The sequence below is a fragment of the Pseudochaenichthys georgianus genome, chromosome 11 (genome assembly GCF_902827115.2).
Source record: "Pseudochaenichthys georgianus chromosome 11, fPseGeo1.2, whole genome shotgun sequence".
Lineage (NCBI taxonomy): Eukaryota > Metazoa > Chordata > Actinopteri > Perciformes > Channichthyidae > Pseudochaenichthys > Pseudochaenichthys georgianus.
The window spans coordinates 18,076,868-18,100,725 of record NC_047513.1 but is presented as its reverse complement, the minus strand read 5'-3'; the positions used below and the strand labels follow the sequence as shown (position 1 = coordinate 18,100,725).

General features: G+C 40.6%; 1 protein-coding gene across 4 annotated transcripts in view; it reads left to right on the top strand.

Moving 5' to 3' along the window:
- Nucleotides 1-382: 382 nt before the first annotated feature.
- The window catches only part of LOC117455254 (ras/Rap GTPase-activating protein SynGAP-like), a 52,101-nt gene continuing 28,625 nt past the window's right edge, over nt 383-23,858 (top strand). For 2 of the 4 annotated variants that reach the window (XM_071204831.1, XM_071204829.1), the window contains exons 1-11: nt 383-694; nt 4,116-4,219; nt 12,319-12,407; nt 12,677-12,798; nt 16,746-16,899; nt 17,327-17,425; nt 17,508-17,768; nt 18,109-18,444; nt 18,572-18,716; nt 19,315-19,459; nt 21,676-21,912. In XM_071204831.1, coding sequence (XP_071060932.1) covers nt 4,120-4,219; nt 12,319-12,407; nt 12,677-12,798; nt 16,746-16,899; nt 17,327-17,425; nt 17,508-17,768; nt 18,109-18,444; nt 18,572-18,716; nt 19,315-19,459; nt 21,676-21,912 — 1,688 coding nt within the window. In that variant the 5' untranslated portion in view covers nt 383-694; nt 4,116-4,119. The remainder of the gene's footprint in view (nt 695-4,115; nt 4,220-12,318; nt 12,408-12,676; nt 12,799-16,745; nt 16,900-17,326; nt 17,426-17,507; nt 17,769-18,108; nt 18,445-18,571; nt 18,717-19,314; nt 19,460-21,675; nt 21,913-23,858) is intronic. The other 2 variants (XM_071204830.1, XM_071204832.1) reach the window with 2 other exon arrangements.

Genomic DNA, 23,858 nt, shown 5'->3' with positions numbered 1-23,858 from the left:
TGAGACATTTTGAACTAATTGGCTCTGTGGACGGTTTGACCAAAACGCGTTAGTAGGACCTGGTATCATTCCGACAGAATACAGCGACGCAGGGGGTATTTGAAGTCACATGTGCCCAGAACAAACATTTAAGATGACAAAAACCGTCCCCAGAAGAGATTCTCTTTATTACCGAGGAAGCTGCATTGGGATCACATCTCAGTTCCTGGATTGCACTAGAGTTGGAGGACAGGGAGCCGAGGAAGAGAGGGAGGAGAAGCAGAGGAGAGCTGCCGAGCTGCACACCAGAGCTGATGGGCAAGCTTTGGCTTCAGTGATGGACTGAGCTGAAGGTGACGGGACCCCCAGTGAAAGCCGGCTTCACGCGCCCCCCCCCCCCCCCCCTTCCCCCCTAAGATCCTTCACACAAGGCATGTATGGACACACTGCAGCATAGGTGAGAACAGCAGGAGCTGCCCACACATCGAATTGTCCTAATGATTGAAATACAACCATCTCTCACAGAGGACTACACCGGCCTTGTATTTGGAAACTCAGGTCTGCATAAACTGATTCTACCTTTGTCCCAACAAGCAAGTACACCTGCAACCTCAGCCCCTTCCCAAGTGCCCTGAAAGCCTGCCGGATTGTGTCTGCAACCTCAGATGTAACTAAGCTATCAAGATTTCTTCTCCAGGAAGTCCTGTGATACTGGGTAAGTGTTGTGCACCTTTGGGCAGAAAGTAAAATAACATGCAGACCAAATGTTTGTGACAGCTGGCTTATGAAGGCTCAGTAATCGAGGTGTAGAAGCTGTGTATCATAATGCAAAGGCAGCTGGGTCAATACCAGCTGATAATACAGAGGTGCTGGGTTCAGGGTCATGGTGAGAATGTTTTTTAAGGTGAAGCATTGAAGGCCAAATGACCTCCAATGACACAGTGATGAGTGAAATGATCATGACTTTATGATATCAGTGACAATTACCCCTAAAGATTAAGAACATTATTATAAACCTGAAATGGAAAATAAGCATGAAATGATACAACTAAAACATGTTAACAGCACTATTTCATGCTAAATTATGAAAATAGAGAAACATAACATCAGCCTTAAGCTTTAAAACCTGTGATCATTAATAATAATAATAATTTATATAGCGCTTTTCATAACCTCAAGGTCGCTTTACAAAGAAACATACAAGGACAAGACATAAAACATAAACATACAAATTGTGTTAACAATTAACACAATCTGTAGGTGTGTGACAGTGTAGCCAGACTGCTTCTGTCTCTACCTTTACCTCACACTCACTTGTGTCGTACAGGGTAAATAATCAAGTGTACACAGTATCTCAAGTTTAATACTGCAGTACATTTCTACCAGTATATCAATACAACCCTTGAGGTACATGAGCACATAGGTAAAAATAATTAGATTTGCCTCATAACTTTGCATACACCTGGTGCCTTTGAAACATGTCTTTCAAGTTTTTTTCAAGGCACAGTTTGTTTTAGACCCTATTTGGAGCCCCCCCCCCCTCTACTTGCATTTGCTGATGGATGTTTGGTAAGACAATTTATGGAGAGTTTTCACGTAGGAGCTTCTGATTATTCATCATTATCTTTGTAGAATATGAAGTCTTAATTATCACATGCAATATTAGCATAGAACATAAAATGCTTTGCAGCGCTACTCATGGTATATTTCAGTCAATGTGAGAGCAGTATTCAGGGTTATCAAAGCACATATTTGTTAAAAGTGAATTCAAACACAACTGTAAAATACACTTCACTTGTCCTTTGGGGCAATTTGCAGAGGCACTCACATTAACATAATATGTGATATGCGACAATTTGTTATATGTAAAAATGGAAGGATAAGCTGTACACATTATGATACTATAGCCTATCATATGTAAATGCAAAAATAATGTATACCCATAATAATGATAATATTTTCTGGTGAAATCACTGCTAATATATACAATAAGAAAATATGTAAACATTTAATATTAAGTTGCATTCCGTGTCTAATTGGCACAAATATGCTCATTCCAAATATAATCATTCCACAAAGTCAGCATGTGACACCCCCACTCAAATATTATTCATTCATATAATTTTGTTCAATAGAGTATTGATTATTTTCAATTGCATCCGTCAACCCCTCTCTTCCTGGGGTGAAATCAGCATTCAAACCTGATTGATTGGCCGATTACATTTAGATTTCATTGATCCCTGTAGTTTGTAAATGATCCATCTCTGCACATGTAAGAGCTGGGATGTGCAAGTTAGATGTTAATGGCTGGGACCAATGCTTTAAAGCCTTGACCATTGCCATGGTAATCGATGCCAGGCAATTTTTATCATTTTAGCTTTCTGAAATTATTTCACGATATTTGCCAAAAAGAGTCCCACTTTCCCCGGACAATGCACTGAGGTCTGATGCTTGGCACTGTCATTTTAGCACATATATGAGTGGAGGCCCCTATTTTTACAGTCTATTATATTTCAGTGCGGGCTCTTGAATACAGCTATAATGCAGTAGTGGAGAGAGAGAGGCCCAGTTAATGAAATGTCTGAGGCTGCACACTTGATAGAACGAGATAAGTCCGGCTCACTCTGACTCATTGCCCCTCACAGGATTTCCCTGTCCTCCTCCATACGAAATGCCTATAATATATGAACTATCTCATACATCTCCCAAAGGAATTATTTTCTTAGTTTAGCTGAAATAGCGAGGCGGGAGTCACGGACGTCTTTTAATCTCTCCTTGTGGAGGATATGGACTCCTTGCGTCTCTGCCACAGTTGTCAGCTGAGAGCCTGACAGCCATCAAAGAGCTGAATCTACTCCAACACCAAGTTTCCGTCATAATTCTGCTGCTCTTCAGCCATCTTCAAGGCAACGCATGGAGGGGGCTTTCTCTTGCTGCCAAGGACAGAAAGGCTTTGTTTGTGAGAATGTTCTCAAAAAGAAAGTAGGTACTCCTGTCCTGCAATCTTCTCTAATTGTTTCTTTTTGCCTTAGGCCATGAATTTATTTGCCATACTTGTTTTTTCGAGCAAACCAACGGAGAGAAAACACAAGGTATTTTTACCCCTCTGGTAATTCTCCTCCATCCCGAACCTCTGTTCTCTCTTCACACAGTCTGACAACGTACTGCATCGTAATAAAACAGACCTCTCCTCATACTCACCTTCTTTTAATGTCTTGAGATCTTCCAAATGTCCTTTGACAGGTACAATATTTATTGGTGAACTGATGACTGTTTTTTTTAAATGATTTTAATCAGAGAACAATGATGAAAGATGGATTTCTAAGTAGGAATGCTCATCAATTAATCATAGTAACAGCTTGTGGTTAAGCAGCATGACATTTAGCCATAAAGGGCAGCTATGATAAGTTAAACGCTGCTTGTAATACAAGTTTATCATTTAATGTAACCTGCAGTTTTTCTATGGGGAGTGAAATTAAAAGAATGGTTAAAACATTGTTATTATTATTATAAAATATATTTTTCTCAAGATATGGACATGCTTGTGAGTGTGTTAACATTCTCTGCAGTAGCCCCAGGTTGTCCCTCCCATGTATTATCATTGCATTCTTTTTCACAGTGCTTTAGTTTTTATGTAAGGCAAATCCTTGCTGATGTTTGAGAAAAGCCAGAGGGCCTTTAAACAACACTTACTGCCTTTTTGTACGTTTTTTTTCAAGAATCCCTAAGGTCTCAAACATTCCACCTGCTACTTCAAAAATGGCTGGAAGTTACATTTCTCCTTGTTTGATTTAATCCAAGTTTTATTCTTCATTGTTTCTTCTTTGGTTATATTTGTCTATAATAATGCTTTCCTTTCCTTTTATTTACATGCATAACACATTTTATTTTCCCTGTGTTTATTGTTTTAAGTGACTATGGGTCTATGAATCTTAAAAAACTAAAGGACTACCTTGTGTGTGTGTGTGTGTGTGTGTGTGTGTGTGTGTGTGTGTGTGTGTGTGTGTGTGTGTGTGTGTGTGTGTGTGTGTGTGTGTGTGTGTGTGTGTGTGTGTGTGTGTGTGTGTGTGTGTGTGTGTGTGTGTGTGTGTGTGTGTGTGTGTGTGTGTGTGTGTGTGTGTGTGTGTGCGATATAGCTGCATGGACACATCCTCAAAATCGTGGCTGCCGCATCAGAGTCAGTTTGGGTTGGTTGGTCAAGCGGAGGTTGGCTGTGGCGGACCTGGAGTTTTAACCCCAAGTGAGTCAGTCTAGAGGTCTACTTCTCTCTGCTGTCAACTGTACATAACTAACGGTCTGTCGTGGTCCAGAGAGCTTTTTTCTCTGTCATGTATGTTTATAAATGTTCCCCAACCCGCTGTCTTCTCTGACATCTATTGACACCACTGTTGCAGTTGTTAAATGTAAGGTTTACCATGCACTGCGACATCTTCCTCTGCCATTGCTTCTAGTCCTTTTCAGCCTTATGAAGCTTTACAAAAGTACCTCTATATATTGAGGATTTTCTTTACCGCTCAACCCTCCGCTCAGCCTCTGAGCCCTGCTTTGTCACACTCCCAGAGATTTATTTTGACATCCTCTAGGTTTGATAGCGCCATTTGCCTTTTACTCGGGCTTTGATACTCTCCTCCTCTCCCTCCTCTCTGTGCTCACTTTACTTCCCCAGATGAAAGCAGCCATTTCTGCTCCCTACAGGGACAGGAAGAGAAATCACTGTCTGTTAGTTAGCACAGCGTGTAAAGCTGTTGTTTAATTTCACACTTTAAGACTTATGCAGGAATGTTTTTGAAGTGTTGGGAAGAAACAAACAAGATACAGTGCATATTTGACAGGGAATACATATTTAACAATCACCTCTTTTGAAAATGACAAGATAATCAGAAGTATCTCAGTACAGTCGGTGTTAAGAGGCTCACATTGCTGCTTGATTTAGTTTGCACAATTTTCAGCTGTTTAATTTGGCTCTGCTCATTAACAAGCACAGTAATAATGCTTCTGAATACAGTAGTAAAAATGAAGGTAGTTTGATGGAGAGCCGTGCACAAGCTGCAAACATGTTCCTATGGTAACTAGGCCACACTCCCCTTGGCTAGCACACACACACACACACACTCACACACACACACACAGGCAGGCAGAGGGACGAGCAGGAGAGAGACAGGAACACACGTGATGGAGAGCAACTTCAGATTTTTTATTCTGGTTATTGTTCTTATGCCTTCCCGCAACTTGAAGGGTATTTACATTTTAAAATGTCTGCCTCTTGGCCTTGAGAAAGTGTGGTTACATCGCAGGACGTTGAAAACGTTTTCTTTTCCTCCAAAATTACCAAGCCGATCTCAGGTTCTTCCCGTGGCTCCCTCACACCCACACTGCCCTGCTTCCTCAACTCCTCCTCCACCCACTGCTGCTTCCAAATCCTGCAACTCTACCTCTTCTGTGCATTTTACATTTACCAGATTACGGTGCTGTTTCTAAACATAGCACCTGGCTCTGAGTCACGAGTGTCACTTGTCCCTTTTTGTGGCTCAACCTTTCTCTGCATTAAACCCAGACAGCCTTTTTTAAACATCCTTAAATGGAAAGATTATCAACATTTTAGGGCTATTATAGTTTAAATAATTGTAGGACTTGCATAACTTTATCCAACAATAGCCCCTGATGTTTATTCACCTCACATTTAGGCCTATTGCAGGACAGTAGTTATCTAAGGCCAGCTGTGTACCTGTCTGTGTGCACAGCATCTGCAATGTCTTTTTACGTTTTTGTGAACCACCGCTCCCATTTAAACGGTGTCAAACCTCCCGGGGCGATGCTGCTGGCTTGTCAAAGAGCCATAAGGTTGATGCAGCGATGTTCAGCGTCTGTCAGTCAAGCAGGCTGATGGTTTGGGCAGCTCGCTGTTGGTGAATGGCTCCTGCACACACTATGCTGCACTGTCTGTGGGTTTTAAACAGCTGTGGAGAAATTAGGATGGCAGCTATACTACCTTTCAATTGCCTAACAATTTTGCTAAGTTACTTTCCACCACTCCCTTTGACCCAGTGCACTTAGCATATATCTTCTTATATTTGCACTTGTAGAGTTTACATTCAATTTAAAGAGTTAATTAAAAAACATTCAGAAATGTGCTGCTTGTGCTATATTTATACACATTCTTTATGTTCTACAATTCGACTTAAGACCGTGTTTTTAGCTTGATTGTAGCACATAATTTGATTGAAATGCAACATGCCATGATCCCAAATATGACAAACTTGCATTCATTCGAAAACATTCTCCCTTCTTTTGATGGCAGCATTTGCTGTACTGTAACTACTGTGCATGATCACGGCAGCGGTAAATTAAGACATAGCTAGGATACCTGCACATAACGACTTACTCTGTGTTATGGACATATTTGAGCTGTTGGAAAAATAGCAAATACAGAGACATAATTACCATATGGTTGTTGTTGACAACAGTATTTACTACTCGGAATATGGCAATTAAGGATGCATCCGTATGACATGAATGCGACATCTGCCCTGGCAGGCCTGTGTGTGTGTGTGTGTGTGTGTGTGTGTGTGTGTGTGTGTGTGTGTGTGTGTGTGTGTGTGTGTGTGTGTGTGTGTGTGTGTGTGTGTGTGTGTGTGTGTGTGTGTGTGTGTGTGTGTGTGTGTGTGTGTCACCAGAGGCTCCAGACCAGACATAATGAGATCCTGTGTGTGTGATCTGTAACAGGAAACACTGTCACCCCGAGACAAAGTGACCGACTGCACCATCAATGCTGTGGACAGTCTCTTAATTTGCTCAGAAGGGTCATCTCCCACCCTCAATGAATAAATCATAAAGAGGCCTCCCACAGGTGATGTAAAAACAAAACGCCTGTCGTTGATCACAATGGCTCATTTAGTAGCATAAACAATGCAGAGTCTCCTTTCAGGAGAAATGCAAATGATGGTCAGTGAAGCTTATATTTCTCAGTTTAAATGTGTTTTTTTATTTCCTCAAGGCTGCAGAGTGGCATCAGTAAAAGCCTCCATATTGGCATTATTTGTCATCATTATCACAGTAATGCTTTCATGTCCAAACCAAGCCATGACCAGAGTTGGGTGTAACGCGTTACTGTAATAATATTACTTTGTCGGTAACGGAGTAGTGTAACGCGCTACTTTTATAATCCAGTAATCACACTACAGTTACTAACATTGCCCCGACACGCGTTACTTCGTTACTTTCTAAAATCAGTCATAATCAAACCTCAACAAACACCTGCAAAGAACACATGCTAGGTGAAGCTAACGCACATAGCTGTTGTTTATTTATAACACACACACACACACACACACACACACACACACACACACACACACACACACACACACACACACACACACACACACACACACACACACACACACACACATACGTAGCTCTTCTTCTCTGTTTTCCGGTTGTTGCTTGTTTTGAATGACGAATACACACTACCGCTGCCTGCTGGTAAGGAGAGTTATTGCCACTCACGCATGCGCAGTTCGTACGTGCTCGGCTGAAGTCTGGCTCCAGTGCAACACATGGCCAACACGAAGGAGAACACGCTGACGCAACAGCGTGAGCAGAGATAGACTGCGCAAAATATACAGATAGCAGGAGACAGAGGACAGCCACGGTCAGATAGCAGGAGACAGAGGACAGCCACGGTCAGATAGCAGGAGACAGAGGACAGCCACGGTCAGATAGCAGGAGACAGAGGACAGCCATGGTCAGATAGGAAAACATTCAGGAGCTATCTGGATCAGTCTTATGCGACAATGGAAACTGAACTAAAGAGAACATTTGAAACTTTAGCAGTCTGCGTGATCTGCCTGTAGGGAGGGGCGGGCCGGCCCTGCGAGTAAAGTAACGAATTACTTTATGTAGATAGTAACGAAGTAGTGTAATATATTACTTTTTTTTAAAGTAATATGTAATATGTAATATATTACTTTTTTTTAGTAACGACCCCATCTCTGGCCATGACAAGCATTTATATTCAGCTGCAGTAAGAAAAGTCACTTTACTTTATAAAACAACTTAACACCATAACATTTTCAGTCTATGCTTTCCCAGGAGTATTCTCTGGTTGGTCTATGGCTAGGCTTTTCTCTGTTTCAGATATGGTTGTGTCCTCAAAATGCAAACACTTGAGGAGACAGAGTTTACCCCCCAAAATAACTTGTGGGGCCTATTAACAAAATTGAAAGATTGGTTTTCTTGATGATTATTCCCAAGTCTTGTTGTACAAACTTGACACATTTCAATTTAAATGATACAACCTTGTTGCAGTGGCCTCCCTTTGTGCCATAAAGCGTTGCCAGGGCAGGGGGGAACCGAATCTCCCATCTATGCTAAAAAAAAAAAAATATATATTAGATGGGCGTTTTCAGTGTGAATATGTTTTAATATAAAACCAACATAGAATGTTTGTGAATTTGGGACAAGCTGGTTGTCATGTTAGCATGTGGAGTTAGCCTTTAGCCCAAACCACATGTGGACTCTTGTTCACCGCTTAGTAAGTTGGTGGCAGCTGGTTTACACTGAAGCAATGTAACTGATACCAGAAACAATTAATTGTTAAATGAACATGATGAAATAAAATTAATAAATGTTGATTGGTGTTGTCATAGCTTATGAACAATTTGACAATAATAATAATAATAAAGCTTTATTTATATAGCACTTTTCATACAACACATGCAGCTCAAAGTGCTTTACAAAAAGACACATCACAAGTTAAAAACAAACAATAAGAAATTCTCCTCAGATTATTTGTGAAGAACTTTAAAAGGTACATGCAGCAAAATATAAAATGTTAGCATGTTAATAGACACAAGGAGGTAGAATGTATGATAATACCAATAACATAAAATACACAACCGAGTCGATGCAACAATATAAAATATAAAACCCCATAAAACAAAGTGAACATATAGATACAACAGAAATAAAAGAAAAAAGATTAAGACCTATAAAATAAGTAAAACAATATAAAGGCAGGTAAATAATAAAGACTAAAAGAGCATTTAAAGTGCGGGGTTGCTAATAAAAAGCTAATCCAAAAAGACATGTCTTTAGCTGTCATCCAAAAAAACAATAACGGCAGTATTGCTGGGGATATTGATCTCGCAAATTGCATTTGTTGCATCTAATTGTAGTTTTCGTTGTGATTTTTTCCAATTGTTTGAATGGAAAGTTAGTGTTGTTTTCATTGAGTACATGATGAATACAACAGATAGAAAACTCTTTGTATTTTAGTTCGGGATGCTTGTTCACTTATCTTGTCACTTTGTATCCGGATACTTCATCTGGTATGTCTATAGCAAAATAAAATCAATCCTGGGTAAAAATGTTAGGATTTTATTTATTATATTGAAAAGATAAAGTCTCAAAATGTGTATTAATAGAGAGATATATACCAAAGGTTGAGTATGTTTCTCCAACACCCACTCAGTCTTCCTCTTTCTGGCTTTCGCTGCCTCTGTATCACAGTTAGCTAGAGGCTGTTGCCACCCACACACTTCGTCCTGACAGCAATTTACATTCAGAATAGCCCATGTGAACACATCCATGTGTTATAATGTGTCACGTTTACTTAGAGAACCACATTGGCAATTGGCTGCTTTTGTGGCAATGGTGTTAAACATTTCCAATATGCTAAAATATTCCCACCACGTCTGTCATTCAATGAGAAATGTCAGGATTCAGCCCCTGCAGGAGAAGCTAAATAAACTCAAATCTTCTTCAGCTGAGGCAGATTTGATCAGTTCACTCGCTGCACTGTTACCAGGAACACAGTGTTGTGAAGCTTGATACTTCGTGTCTTTCACCGTCTTTATTGTGCAGTTTTGTGCCAATTTTTTCTACAGTTCAAGTAGAAGCCCTTGGAGTTGTTTCCATGGATACCAAACAATTAGCTTGGATTCAGAATAGATCCTGGAGAGTCGCCTATTTAGAGGCTTTGGGAGCGAGAAATCATAGGACGACAGTGTCTTTATCTTCTGTTGCAAAGGGGCAGGGGAAGTAAACCCAAAACGGCTCCTTTAGCTAAATGGAGTGTATATCAAACCAATCGATCACTGAACTAGAGTAGAATGAATATGAAAATGAAACATAATCACGTTCTCAGCATTAAGAGACCAACCTGTAGATGAATCTGAAATGTTATGCCACACGTTCAAAGAAACACATGTATCGAGAGTGGTTTTGATTACACAACCAGCTTAGATAAATGCAGTCATACAGTAACCAGGGTTAAAAAGAAAGTCGTCTTTGGCTTCAAGGGGCTTGACACACCGTTTTTTTTTTTGTGTGCGAATAAATTGCACTTCAATATATGTTTTCAAATAGTTGTCTTTAGAGTACTTTCACATAGAATGACAATATTATACATTTAAAAAGAAGTTTCATTTCTCTGAGCCAACGTACCGCAAATAATGTTTTACGTTGTGGATGTAATGTAACATCATGGAGGCTCTGCTGTCCCATCAAGCCTTAGGAAGAGCACCAAGCTTTAGAGCCAATTTGACAAAGAAGCTACAATTTTACGGTCCATCACTTGATATCATTGGGCCCATAAACACTTTGTCCATAAACTTACATTGGGAAAGAGACCTCTGCAGATCAATGGAACACTTTCTAAGCGTCACATCCTCTGCAAAATGACTTGTTTCACTATCAGATATGACTTTTTGTCCAATAGGCAATGAATAGAAAATAAAAGCAAGTTCAAATGATTTTATCTCCATTCAAGTCACCGGACAACAAAAAATGAATTCAACTCGGCCGGGAAATGCTCTCGTGCACTTGCTTTATGGGCCTTAATGGAATTCACTGAGTTCACTGGGTAACACTTGCATAATATTTATATTCACCTCTCGCACATACTTGAAACATTTTCTGGGTAAGAACCATGTTTTATCCCGATATGCAAATAATTCAAAGCAAATACTGAAGCAGGTTTACTAAGTGTGCCTGAATGTAGCGAGGAAGCTAACTAGCTATGTATAAAGATGACTACCCCCTTTTTATTCCACCTCTAAACTCTGATTGCACATTTGTTTCCTCTAACAGCCACCGACGGGTACAATAGCAGACCTATTTGAATTGCTGAACAAATTGCACATGTGGGCGGCGATTCACAGGTCTGTAACCAGGCTAGGAAACAAGACCTTTTTTCAAGAGGGAGGCATTTTAATCAAAATGTCCCATAAGCAAATCTTGCATTTATGTTGTTGCTTATATACTGTAGAGAGATAAGGATTGAGGAATCCTGAAGATGCTCCGGCTGAATTTTCTAGGCCAACACACAGGAAAGAAAGCCTCAGATCTGATTCGCTAGATTACTGTATATACTTTTATCGATCCTTCATCATAATCCAGTTTGCACAAGCCCAAACGTAGACGAGGACCATAAAGTTCAGTATGACTCATTGTTAGCTCTTCCCACCATATATGATGTGACCTAGTTACTCTAAATCAATGCAGCATACTGTACTATACTGGAAAAGTAGCACACACCTGTTTTCTTTTTTATATTTTAACAATTTACATATACTTCTCACAGGTTTTCGACTGGCCTTGGAAACATAATTGTTTCTCATGGAAAGGTCGATGAATAGCGTCTGACAGTCACAATGTTGTTCTTTGTGTTTTTTGGAGGCTGTAGCTGTCTGTGCTTGTTGCTGAGCTTTACTAACACCTCTTATGCTGCACTGCTGATGTGCTGAAAGCTTATTTGTGATTATGATGTGTTTGTCATGTTTTTTTAATACTTTGTGTGTATTTGACCAAAGCAATGCAAGCAATGAATAAGATAATGAGACTTGTCAAAATGTCTACAAATGTCCTTTAAAAACCTCATAAAGGGTGGATAATATGGTACTGTTTAGTGATATGTAAAAATAAAAAAATCAACAAATAACGCTTAAAAAACTAAGAATATAACAACTGCAGTTATTATACAAAGATTCTTCATTATATGACGTTAAGGTGTTGAAATGCAATATTGTGTTTCATTCCATTCGTGATTCATTTAAAAAGACATTTTGTGTAATTTTATTATCACATCATGACACTTCTTTAATATTGTTCCTGGCCTCATGCTGTTTTAAACAAAGAGTGTCAGTGCACTTTGTAAGCCTTTGTACCGTTTAATTTAAAGTGGAGGTAAAATGAATCTTTTAGCTTATTATTGTTAATTGTATTTATTTTTCACCAAATCTGGTTACAATACTACAAGTCAATGCAATTAGGCTTTGAGGTTGTCTACAATATCTTTATATGCATTGATTGATTCCTTTTTTCTTTCTTTGCCAATAGACCAATCTCGCAGGGCAAGTTTTGCCTCTGTAAGACAGTCGAGCATGGAGACGCCTCCCAATGCCACCCCGCAGCCCTTCAGACAGCCGGTGAGTATTTAAATGTTGGTCACACTCTCCTGATGCATATCTACGCTTTCCGCTAGAAAACATATGCAACTTGGCTTTTTGGCCCAATCTGATATTACAAGGGAACAATGCCAATGTGATTTTAAAGGAAGAGTTAGCACGTTCATATATGGTTTTCATACGTTGAATTATAACTTAAATGGATGATGTATTTCAATCCAGTTTATTCTGTCCGTTTCTTTTACTATTTACTTATTATTATTATGTATTTTCCCGTGTTGAAACTTCAGAGTTTTCTGAATCGGAGGCTGAAGGGCTCCATCAAGAGGGCCAAAAGTCAACCCAAACTGGACCGGACCAGCAGCTTCAGACAAATGATTTTGCCCCGGTTTCGAAGTGCGGACCAAGAGAGGTGTGTAGCATTTACTGTATAAAGGGTCATATATTTAAAAGTAAAACCAACCGTTTCTTAACCTCACTGTCACATGGGGTTTGGCCATTTTCACAACATAGTTTTTACTTATCATAGCAGGAAAAGTACAGGTGTACCTGTATATACTATCTTTAATGATGAAGAGTTCCCTGTTTATATAGCTAACAGGGCTGATCAAATTAAACAGGGCCATTGTTAATGTTTTAGTTACCTGCGCTTCTTCAAATGTCGAAATATCTCCTGCAAAAAATAGTCTAATGCTACTCTGTTGTGATGATCCCCTAACCTTTCATCAATCGTTATATACCATTTCAAGCCCTTTAGTGGATTGAATGGTTAAAAAAATAGTGTCATCATCAAGCCACTCAGCACATATATAACATAACAAGTTTTAACATATAACAGATCTAGGGTTGAAACCTTGTCGATTTCTATTAATTTGTGGTTTCTGTGGCTGCTCCTCTTCTTATCAGTGCACAAAAGAGAAAACTATATAAAACTGTCATGAATTGAATTTGGTAAAACATCTTATATTCAGTTGTTGTTAGAATAACATTAATCCTACATTGCTCATATCAATGGTATTTCTTTTTTATCTTCAGGATTCATAGCTTGCAGAGACTCTCATGACAGCTTTTTTTTCTTGTTTTTGTTTTCTGACGTGAGGTCACATCCCAGGAGGTTCAGGCTTGCAAAGTGACCAAAATGTTCTGCAGTTCTCACACAATCCTGTCACGACGCACATATGGGAAATGTAAAGATGTAGAGAGGAAGAGGCAGAACGTAACGCTGACAGCACAATTTCCTCCAGCAACGTGGGATGCATAGTAGACATTTTCAGGAATGGTGCGGAAGTCCAGTGCTCAGAGAAGAGGAATGTGTCATGTAGCACAGGATATCAAACATATATTCATAAAAATGAAGCCAAGCAGAAGCCCAGCTCACATTTTTTAATTTATAACATTATTAGGACTGTGTCCAGGGGAGGCAGCTCTGGATGTGGTGGTGGTAGCAATATGGTTTTGGAGTTAAAGGGACTTTGTGCCTCAGTCACCCTCTAACCACAGCCGTGGACTCGCTCCCACCGCTGCCTCAGACAGCTGCCTTCACAGCCTGCTTTGAGTTCTGCCCACACACGCTTAATTCACTCAGTACTGCTGCTAAGTTGACTTTGCTATAAACCCTCAGAGTCCAACTTCACACTCTAGCTTTCCAACCCAGCTGCTCTACCTTTGCTGCCAAATTGGTTTAGCGGAGCCGTACAGCACTGCTCCTCTAACCAGACTATTGAATGCACCTCTGACCAACATCAAATCTGGCCTTAAATTAGTGCTCTTCATTTTCTGCATAATTGGCAGGTGTTTCTTCCAAGCCGCTGCTTTTTACATTACATTACATTTAGCTGACGCTTTTATCCAAAGCGACTTACAATAAGTACATTCGACCAGGAAGACACAACCTTGAAGAAAACAGAATCATATAAGTACATCAGGTTTCATAGAGCCAAGTATTTCAAGTGCTACTCAACTGGCTATAGATAAGCCAGTCCTTTATTAGTATATAAGTGCTCTGTTAGCAGTTCTTTGTTAGTAATTCTATCGCTCGAGGTGGAGTCGAAAGAGATGAGTTTTCAGTCTGCGCCGGAAGGTGTGTAAGCGTTCTGCTGTCCTGATGTCAATGGGGAGCTCATTCCACCATTTTGGAGCCAGGATAGCAAACCCACGTGTTTTTGCTGATGGGAACTTGGGTCCCCCTCGCAGCGAGGGTGCAGCGAGTCGTTTGGCTGATGCAGAGCGTAGAGCACGCGCTGGGGTGTACAGTTTAACCATGTCCTGGATGTAGGAAGGGCCAGATCCATTTGCAGCATGGTACGCAAGTACCAGTGTCTTGAAGTGGATTCTAGCAGTTACCGGAAGCCAGTGAAGTGAGCGGAGGAGCGGCGTGGTGTGGGAAAATTTTGGAAGGTTGAAGACCAGACGAGCCGCTGCATTCTGGATGAGCTGCAGAGGTCGGATGGCACATGCAGGTAGACCAGCCAGGAGGGAGTTGCAGTAGTCTAGGCGTGAGGTGACGAAAGCCTGGACCAGAAGCTGGGTCGCTTTCTGGGTCAGCTGGGGACGTATCTTCCTGATGTTGTAGAGCGTGTATCTGCAGCAACGGGTTGTAGCAGCGATGTTTGCAGTGAAGGACAGGTTGTTATCTAGGATCACACCCAGATTCCTTGCAGTCTGAGTCGGGGAAACAACAGAGGTGCCGATGTTGATAGTCAGGTCAAGAGTGGGACAATCTTTTCCCGGAAGGAAAAGCAGTTCAGTTTTGTCAAGGTTGAGCTTGAGATGATGAGCGGACATCCACTGAGAGATGTCAGCTAGACAAGCAGAGATGCGTGTGACGACCTGGGTCTCTGAGCGGGGAAAGGACAGAATTAATTGGGTGTCGTCAGCGTAGCAGTGGTATGAAAAACCATGCGGGCTAATGACAGATCCGAGCGAGTTTGTGTACAGGGAGAAGAGGAGGGGACCAAGAACAGAGCCCTGAGGGACCCCTGTAGTTAATTGACAAGGGTCGGACTCGGACCCTCTCCAAGTTACCCTGTAGGTACGGTCTTTGAGGTATGAGGTGAGGAGGGAAAGTGCAGAGCCTGAAACTCCAAGTTCTTGGAGAGTGCGAAGGAGGATCTGATGGTTCACCGTGTCGAATGCAGCAGACAGGTCCAACAGGATGATGACAGAGGAGAGGGATGCTGCTTTGACAGTGTGCAGTTCATCAGTGACAGCAATGAGAGCAGTTTCTGTGGAGTGGCCTGCCTTGAAACCAGACTGGTGCGGATCCAGAAGGTTGTTCTGATGGAGATAACAGGAGAGTTGTTTAAAGACAGCACGTTCAAGTGTTTTAGACAGGAACGGGAGGAGAGAGACAAGCCTGTAGTTTATAACATCATTATTATAGCTTTCTCTTTCTCTCTCATGTTCAAAGCCTGTGTTAATCACGCAGCATTGCTTGCGCTGGCTTCCTGTTGCAGATATGCTCCACATTTTCATTCTTTTTGAAAAATAATAACATTTGGGAAAATAGGCTGTTAAATGAGAAGATGGTCATATTTGCCCCTGATTTTTTGGGAAGAAATAGACTTTTACCCTCTTCTGCTGTGCCCCACACTGCTTCAGGCCTTCAGGTAAAAGGCTCACGTTTCTAGGTTATTATCTGATACCAGCGTAATGACATGAGGGATATCACTCTCTTAACCAACTCTCAAAGAAAAGGGTTTTCCTCCATTCCTTTTTTTCAATTTGCCCTCTGTCCTTGCTTTGCCAAAGAGACAGACTTGGCTCACTTTTTTTTATTTCCTTTTCCACCACCTCTTAATTTTCCTGATAGAGCTGCCCCCTTTAAAGGAGGTTACCCAATGATCAGGTCTAATCCTTTGAGCCCTTTTATGTCCACACTACATTATTTCTGCAGATTAGCCCCACTGACCAGCTTACCTTTATCCCCATTTACACAGTGGGCAATAACAACATCACCACATTGACTGTTTTTTTAATTCATGTGCAGTTGAAATGACGAAAATGCCAGACAACTAACTGTAACACTGTAGTCTAATTTCACAATGGGCAGCATGACTCACGAGTCAACAGACCAAACTGCAAACAAAAGAACTGGAAATCTGGTATTCTTAGCTTTCCTATAAAACTCATTATGAAAGGATCATGAGGACGTTGGCGCAGTGGTCTGTGCATCTGATCATCAGATCAAGGGGGGTGCTGGGGAACTCCAGTTCGAAACCCGCTCCTGTGAGGATTTCCGGGTGCCTTATTTTTTGTTTTATGAAATCCTTTCTGTATTGTTCATCTAAATACCATAACATATAATAACAAATGGTTATGGTATAATAAAGAACCATATCTAAATCCTTCTCTCACCAGGACACGCTTGATGCAGAGCTTCAAAGAATCCCACTCCCATGAATCCCTACTTTCTCCTAGCAGTGCTGCGGAGGCTTTGGACCTCGTTTTGGACGAAGATGCCATAATCAAACCTGTCCACTCGAGCATTTTAGGACAAGAGTACTGCTTTGAGGTGTGTTGTGTAACCATTTCTACTCTCCCTGGCTTTATCTGCCTCTAATGGACCCATCTTTTCTAGATTTCTACAGCCAACCAACCAATAAGACACTTTAAAGCCAGTTCTCAGCTCTCTGAATTTAATATATTGTTAAAAGGGATTTGTTCTAAAAGGTTTGTTTGATTAGTCTTCATTTTCTTTCATACAAAGAATTTCTCTGGTTTCAGCTTATTAAAGGTGAGAATGTACAGTTTCTCCCTGTTTGTGCGCCTGAAAATCTTTCTATTATGGAAAAGACAAGGATCAATACAAAGACAAAGTCAATACACTTCTGATCGAATGGGACAAACTGTCAACAAATAGTGGAAATAGTTGTTAGCTGCGGCTATTAATATAATAATAATATAATAATGTAGGCACTAAATATTTTTTTTGTCTGCAGGTAACCACCAATTCAGGGACAAAATGTTTCGCCTGCCGTTCAGCTTCAGAGAGAGACAAGTGGATTGAAAATCTGCAGCGAGCTGTCAAACCAAACAAGGTAGATTCTGTATTTCATCACCAAATCCAGGTTGTAACATTGTGAACAGATGTAAATAAGGGCTGCTATAATGCAGTAACAGGACTCCTTGTTTCAATTCCAGGACAACAGCAGACGGGTGGATAATGTGCTCAAGTTGTGGATCATTGAAGCTCGAGACCTCCCGGCTAAGAAGCGCTACTATTGTGAGCTGTGTCTGGATGACATGCTATACGCACGCACCACCAGCAAACCCCGGACTGACACCGTCTTCTGGGGCGAGCATTTTGAGTTCAACAATTTGCCTACCATTCGTAGCCTTCGTTTTCACCTCTACAAGGAAACTGACAAAAAGAGACGCAAGGTAATGTCTACTCTAGCCTATTAACAACAGAAAATAACTGAGTACTCTTGATTTAAATAGTCCACATACATATGTTTTGTTATTTGTAACATTCAACATCGTATTAGGTGAAATTCAGCATTCAAATGATTTTGCCCTGGCTGTGGATGTTTAACAGATTATTCATATAATCTGTGTCTATATGCATGACATTTAACATATAATCACTACTACTTTATACACTGTATTTAAAGAACACAAACTTGTAGTTAGTTAAGTGTGACCAAAAACATTAGTCAAAAAACATTTCATTTTGCCACAAAACATTACAATTTATTTGTGTTTTCCTTGGCTAATCTAGGAGAAAAGCACATATCTCGGCCTTGTCAGCATCCCCATCTCCAGCATCACGGGCCGGCAGTTTGTGGAGCAGTGGTACCCGGTCATACAGTCCAGTGTCTTGGCCAAAAGCGGCGGTGTCGGGAGTACCAAAGTGATCAACGCCTCAATACGTGTCAAATCTCGCTACCAGACAATGAACATCCTCCCGATGGAGCTGTACAAGGAGTTTGCCGAGTACATCACCAACAACTACCGAACACTGTGTGCCGTCCTGGAGCCACTGCTGAGCGTGAAGAGCAAAGAGGAGGTGGCCTTCGCTCTGGTGCACATCCTGCAAAGCACAGGAAAGACAAAGGTGGGCGAATATTACTTGATTGCTGATAAAAAAATCAGCAATCCCCTATAAATTGCCGCTGTTATGATCTGTAGGTTCCTTGCACTGGCTTGAATTTGAACTACATTTGAATGTTACCTCTTCTCAGGAATTCCTGTCTGACATGGCCATGTGTGAGGTGGATCGATTCATGGACAGAGAGCACTTAATTTTTCGAGAGAACACGCTAGCTACGAAGGCTGTGGAAGAGTACCTCAAACTGATAGGTCACAGATACCTCAAAGATGCTATAGGTGAGCCAGCTGTTGATTAAAAAAAGTGCACATCAGTGTGTATTAAATCTAATGAAAGGAGTTGATGAAGCTTAAAGTGTGATTTACTTACATTTCAGAATGACAGCTTCTGTCATTTAGCACAATATGTGATATTGTTATATGTTGAGATTGTTTCTTTCTACATAGATGATTCATTTGTGACATTTTTTTTAATTACTTGTATTTATTGTGGTGACAGAATCAAGAAATACTAGTCTTAAAAAAACCTGTCTAAATGTCATATAAAAAAATAAGAAATAGGCTTTAATACCATTTCTAGCACGATATAACATGAATATTTCTTCCTTTATCCTCTCATAAAATGAAAGAGAAATAGCTTTTTAGGACTTTTATTGATGCACACAATCCAGTAGACTGTATCTGATTCAAAACAAGACATCACTTTTAAGGTATAACAAATATATGTGACGTAAATTTTATATTTTATGTTGAAGTTTAAAAAACAAAAAAACAAATTGGTACATGGACATCATTTTCTTCAAGCAGTTTCGAGCTAAACTTTTTGTATGTTTTGTATTTTGGTAAACATTAAGAATGTTTGATCTACAACCTACAGGTGACTTTATTCGAGCCTTATACGAGTCTGAGGAGAACTGTGAGGTGGATCCCATGCGCGTCCCGCCCTCAGTCCTCGCTGACCATCAAGCCAACCTTCGAATGTGCAGTGAGCTTCTACTCTGCAAGATCATCAACTCGCTTTGGTAATTTATTTTTATATTTAAACCTCAGATAACAGTATAAGTGTTCTGTTCTTTATCTGTGTTGATTGGTGCCTGGTAGGATCTAAAACCTGAAAAAGCTGTGTGGCGTCCATTTTAGTCCACAACAAAGAAAATCTAGTGTATTGCATGTCCCAGTTTCCACTTTTCCTGTAGGCAGAACGATATAAAAGGTCTCAAACATAATAATTTATTTTGGAATTGAGTATTTAATGAACGACAAATACAAAGTAAAGTTATATAAGTATAGTTAAATATTTCCCCGTTTTTGGTTATTTAAAACGAAACAGAGAAATAAACCAAAACGCCCCAGCCAACACAAATTCTCTGAAAGATACAGGGAAGAAATGCAAACATAAACAAATAAAATAAAAGATTCTTAGCGACAAATACAAATAAACAGCCTTTTATTTAACCTCCAGAGACTCACCCATTCATTTTTGCCCTCTGTGGAGCACATTGGGTTTTGATCCATTACTTCGAGGTTATACATGCCACAGCATTAAGTTCAATTGTACTCCACAGAGGACATCCTGGGCTTTTCAAACATATGAAATATGTGGGGGTGTGGGTTTCAAAAAGATAATTTCATTGTATTTGAAAATGGCGTCCATCAACACGAGCACTATTTATAGAAAGAGAAATTGTAATTTTGTAATTACCAGTGTTGTGAGTTCAATATTTTGATTAATTATAGTAAGGGAACATCTTAGGAGTTAGTGTAGTGAGTTTTCAGAGCAGTGTAATACTTATTTGACCTAAAACTAAATGTTTTTATGAATGTCCTCTGAGGAGGACGTGGGGATTTGCTAACTTTTTATTTCCCCCATTTTACACAACACACATGGAGTCCACTATGGGCCAAAACTAACACTTAGGTTTCTGTAGGGTTCATGGCAGATGCAGTGGGAAAACATACATCAAGTGCCTCAAGTGTCAGATGTATCTCTGCATTTCAAAAAAGGATGGAGTACTATAAATGAGGGCTCAGTATGTGTTGCATTGAGTTGTTGTGCTCTAATGTTGTCTAAATGTACTTGTATGTTAAGTTAATGTTGTTTGTATACTATGCTTCGCATAACTAAGACCCAATGTCCTCTACAAAGGACACACAATAAAACAACAATAATTTTAGTTTTGTTAGTCATTATGTTTATACCACCCTAAAGACTTGTGTGATAAAAGAAAAAGGAAATGTGAAACCTTTTTCTTTCTGGGTCTCAGGTTGCCTTGACATTTGTTCAAGGTATAAAATGTATCTCTCAGCTTTACTTTTAGTCTTGCATTTACCATTTTTGTTTTTGACATTTTCAAAAGATTTGGCCTTTATTTGTCTCCATAGTAACAGCTTTCATCATGAAACATCTGATGTTAAAGTGCACCTATCATGCTATTTTTAGGCAATAGCATAGGTCTCAGATATATAAAAATATATAAAAAACATGTCTATGAAGTGTACTCTAAATGCCAAACAGATCACCCATTCTAGCCATGCCTCATATCCCTCTATTTCACTTCCTGTTTCAAAAGTGCTGATTTTGGGTATAAAGCTTTAAAAAAAAAAAAAAAGGAGGGGCCCGGCAGCTACTGTCTAAACTAAATGCTGCCGTGATGAAACGCCATATCATGGATTATCAAGGATTATTTCTGAAACAGTATGGAGCTCAAAGGCTTTCTCTCTTGCCGGTTATACCACAAGGTGAGTTCCTTTTTATTTCCTGCTTCTTCACACACATGCTCTGTGCAGTACAGGTTAGCTCTGAGTGTTAGCAATGCTAATGTAAACATGCAACGACCATGTTACGTCCAAAACAGTCGAGCATTGTTTCTGATAGCAACGTTTCTGATAGGGCCGTGGGCTTAAAGCCAGCCTACATATCCGATATTAGGTCAGTTCCCTGACACACCGGTTGCATGATAGGTCCCCTTTAAAACAGAAATAACTATATTTGACTATGGTTTCATACTATTTAGATTTGTTTTTCCTTGTGATATTATATTATCAATAGATCATCCAGACAGTTAAAAATTAAATCATCATACATCCATATCCACTGGTGCTGGGTACGGTCGAGTAATTTCCCATGTATTGTAGTCTCCTGACCTTGCTGAATTCCTGACGGTTTTGAACACATTACAGGACTTGCTCTTGCCCTTCTCCTTGACAATGGGCTAATGAAACCATCTTCTTGTTTCAGCATATTTCCCCGAGAGCTGAAGGAAGTTTTTGCCTCGTGGAGAGCCAGATGTGCCGAGCGTGGCAGAGAGGATCTGGCAGACAGCCTCATCAGCTCCTCCCTGTTTCTTCGCTTCATGTGCCCAGCCATCATGTCCCCCTCCCTATTCAACCTGATGCAGGAGTACCCCGCTGAGCGCACGTCCCGCACACTCACGCTCATAGCCAAGGTGATGCAGAACCTGGCCAGCTTCAGCAAGTGAGTCTCCGTCAACGCCTGTCCTTTAACACCAGCATACATTTACATACAGTGTCACATTCAGGGTTCGTACGGGTGCTTGAAATCCTTGAAAATGCTTGAAATTTGACGTGGTGTTTTCAAGGTTGGGAAAGTGCTTGCATTTTGGGAATGGTGCTTGAAATTGAGATAAAGTGCTTGAAAATGTAAATGCTTTACTTTTACAATAAATTGCTGTCTGACTGAATAGTTCGCTTTTTAGATTAAAAGAAAATAATTGCTTCGCTTCTACATAAAACCGCTCCGCTGCGGCCTTCCCGCGCATGCGCGCGACCTGCAAGTGTTTGTGTTACGTGTGACCTGGGCATTCTGATGAGAGTGATAGATGACTGTGTGCCAGGAGCTTGCAGTTTCAACGAGCGTTGGCTAGCAGAAGACAAATACAAGCCATGGCTAAGACGAGGGTCAAGCCCACGAGTAGCCTCCTGCAAAGTTTGCAAACATAACGATGCGAGAGTCTGCGCTGACGAGCCACATGTAAGTTACGCCGTAATAGAGCATTTTAGATTAGGCTAACGTTGCATGTTACTTTTGTTTAAGCTAACGTTAGCGAGCTGAATAGCGAACTCGATTGAGGGATAATAATAATTGCAGGGGACAATCATTTCAGAGGAGCGTACCTATTGTAAGGGAAACTTCTGCAGCAATGGAGAGTCTGGACTTAGAGAGACACGAGGAGAGTTGGAGCTTTGATGTCAAACACTGGTAGTTTATTACAAGCATCGGCCGGAGAATTCATATCACAAGTCACAGCAGCAAAAGGTTCTGACTGCACGGGTGGGTTGTCATGTCAATTCTCATCAGCCTATCTCTCGATAGACCTTTTAACTAGTTTACAGAGAGTCAACCAGCATATTGGGGGAGGCGTAAACATCTGTGGAGCTAGAGGAGATTATCCCCCGACTAGAAATACTCAATCACTTGTCAGTGGTGTTTAGAAGCCAGTGTTTAGAAGCCAGTTCCCACAGCGATAAACCATTTTGTGACCGAGAGTTGAACTGGTTTATCAAGATAGCTGGAGCCTCCCATTTCTTAAGAGAGATAACAGAGCCAGGGTTTGGTCGTAAAACGTCAGCAGGCAATTAAGGTTAAATATCTTAGGAGTAGGGAAGAATTATTATTTGACACTTAGGAAGAGAGAAGAAATATTCTCTAACACCTATGTTATGTGCGTTACAGTCGCCATCGTGTAGTGTTCAGAGGATGAAGCACTCACGGCATTTCGTGTTATAGTCACGAAATATAATCTATTGATTTGACACAGAGCGATTTTGAAAGCAATGTATTTCTACTGGTAGTATGTTTCGTGCCTAAACCAAATGCTCTATCGAAATCAGTCACATTGACACGAAGACACATTTTCGTTTGTATTACTGGTCTGGGGGAAGCTCGCGAGTGTGTTTGTGTATGTGAGCCTCTCCGCTCACACAGGGTTCAAATAGGGACGGAAAGAGCAGGTTGGTTTATCACAGGCGTTTATTAGCTCCAAACAAAGTATACACGGGTCTCCAACGTTGCCCGTGTGGGAACCTTCACAGGTCCTTTGGCGACCTTCCAGGATCCTGCCTACTGCAAAACAGACCAGAACCAGGTTACGACATGCTTTTATTCCGGCACTGATTACCTGATTCCGATCAGCTGTCTGGCCTCCAGCCGAGCCACTCCCTTCACTCCAGCAGCCGGCGCCCTAACCACATCCCTAACCACAGTGTATTTTTGCGTTTGTGTACCGGGGAAACACTACAAGAAACACTGGCTGTTGTTATGCTTGCTGTGATGTTACATTAGTCCGTTCTCTGCTTGTAATTATGCCGTTACAAGCTTCAAAGTTGTATTTATCATCTGAATTCTAAACAAGTTTAATATTCTGAAAGCCAATACTTTGTTTATTTGAAAACAGATGAAAA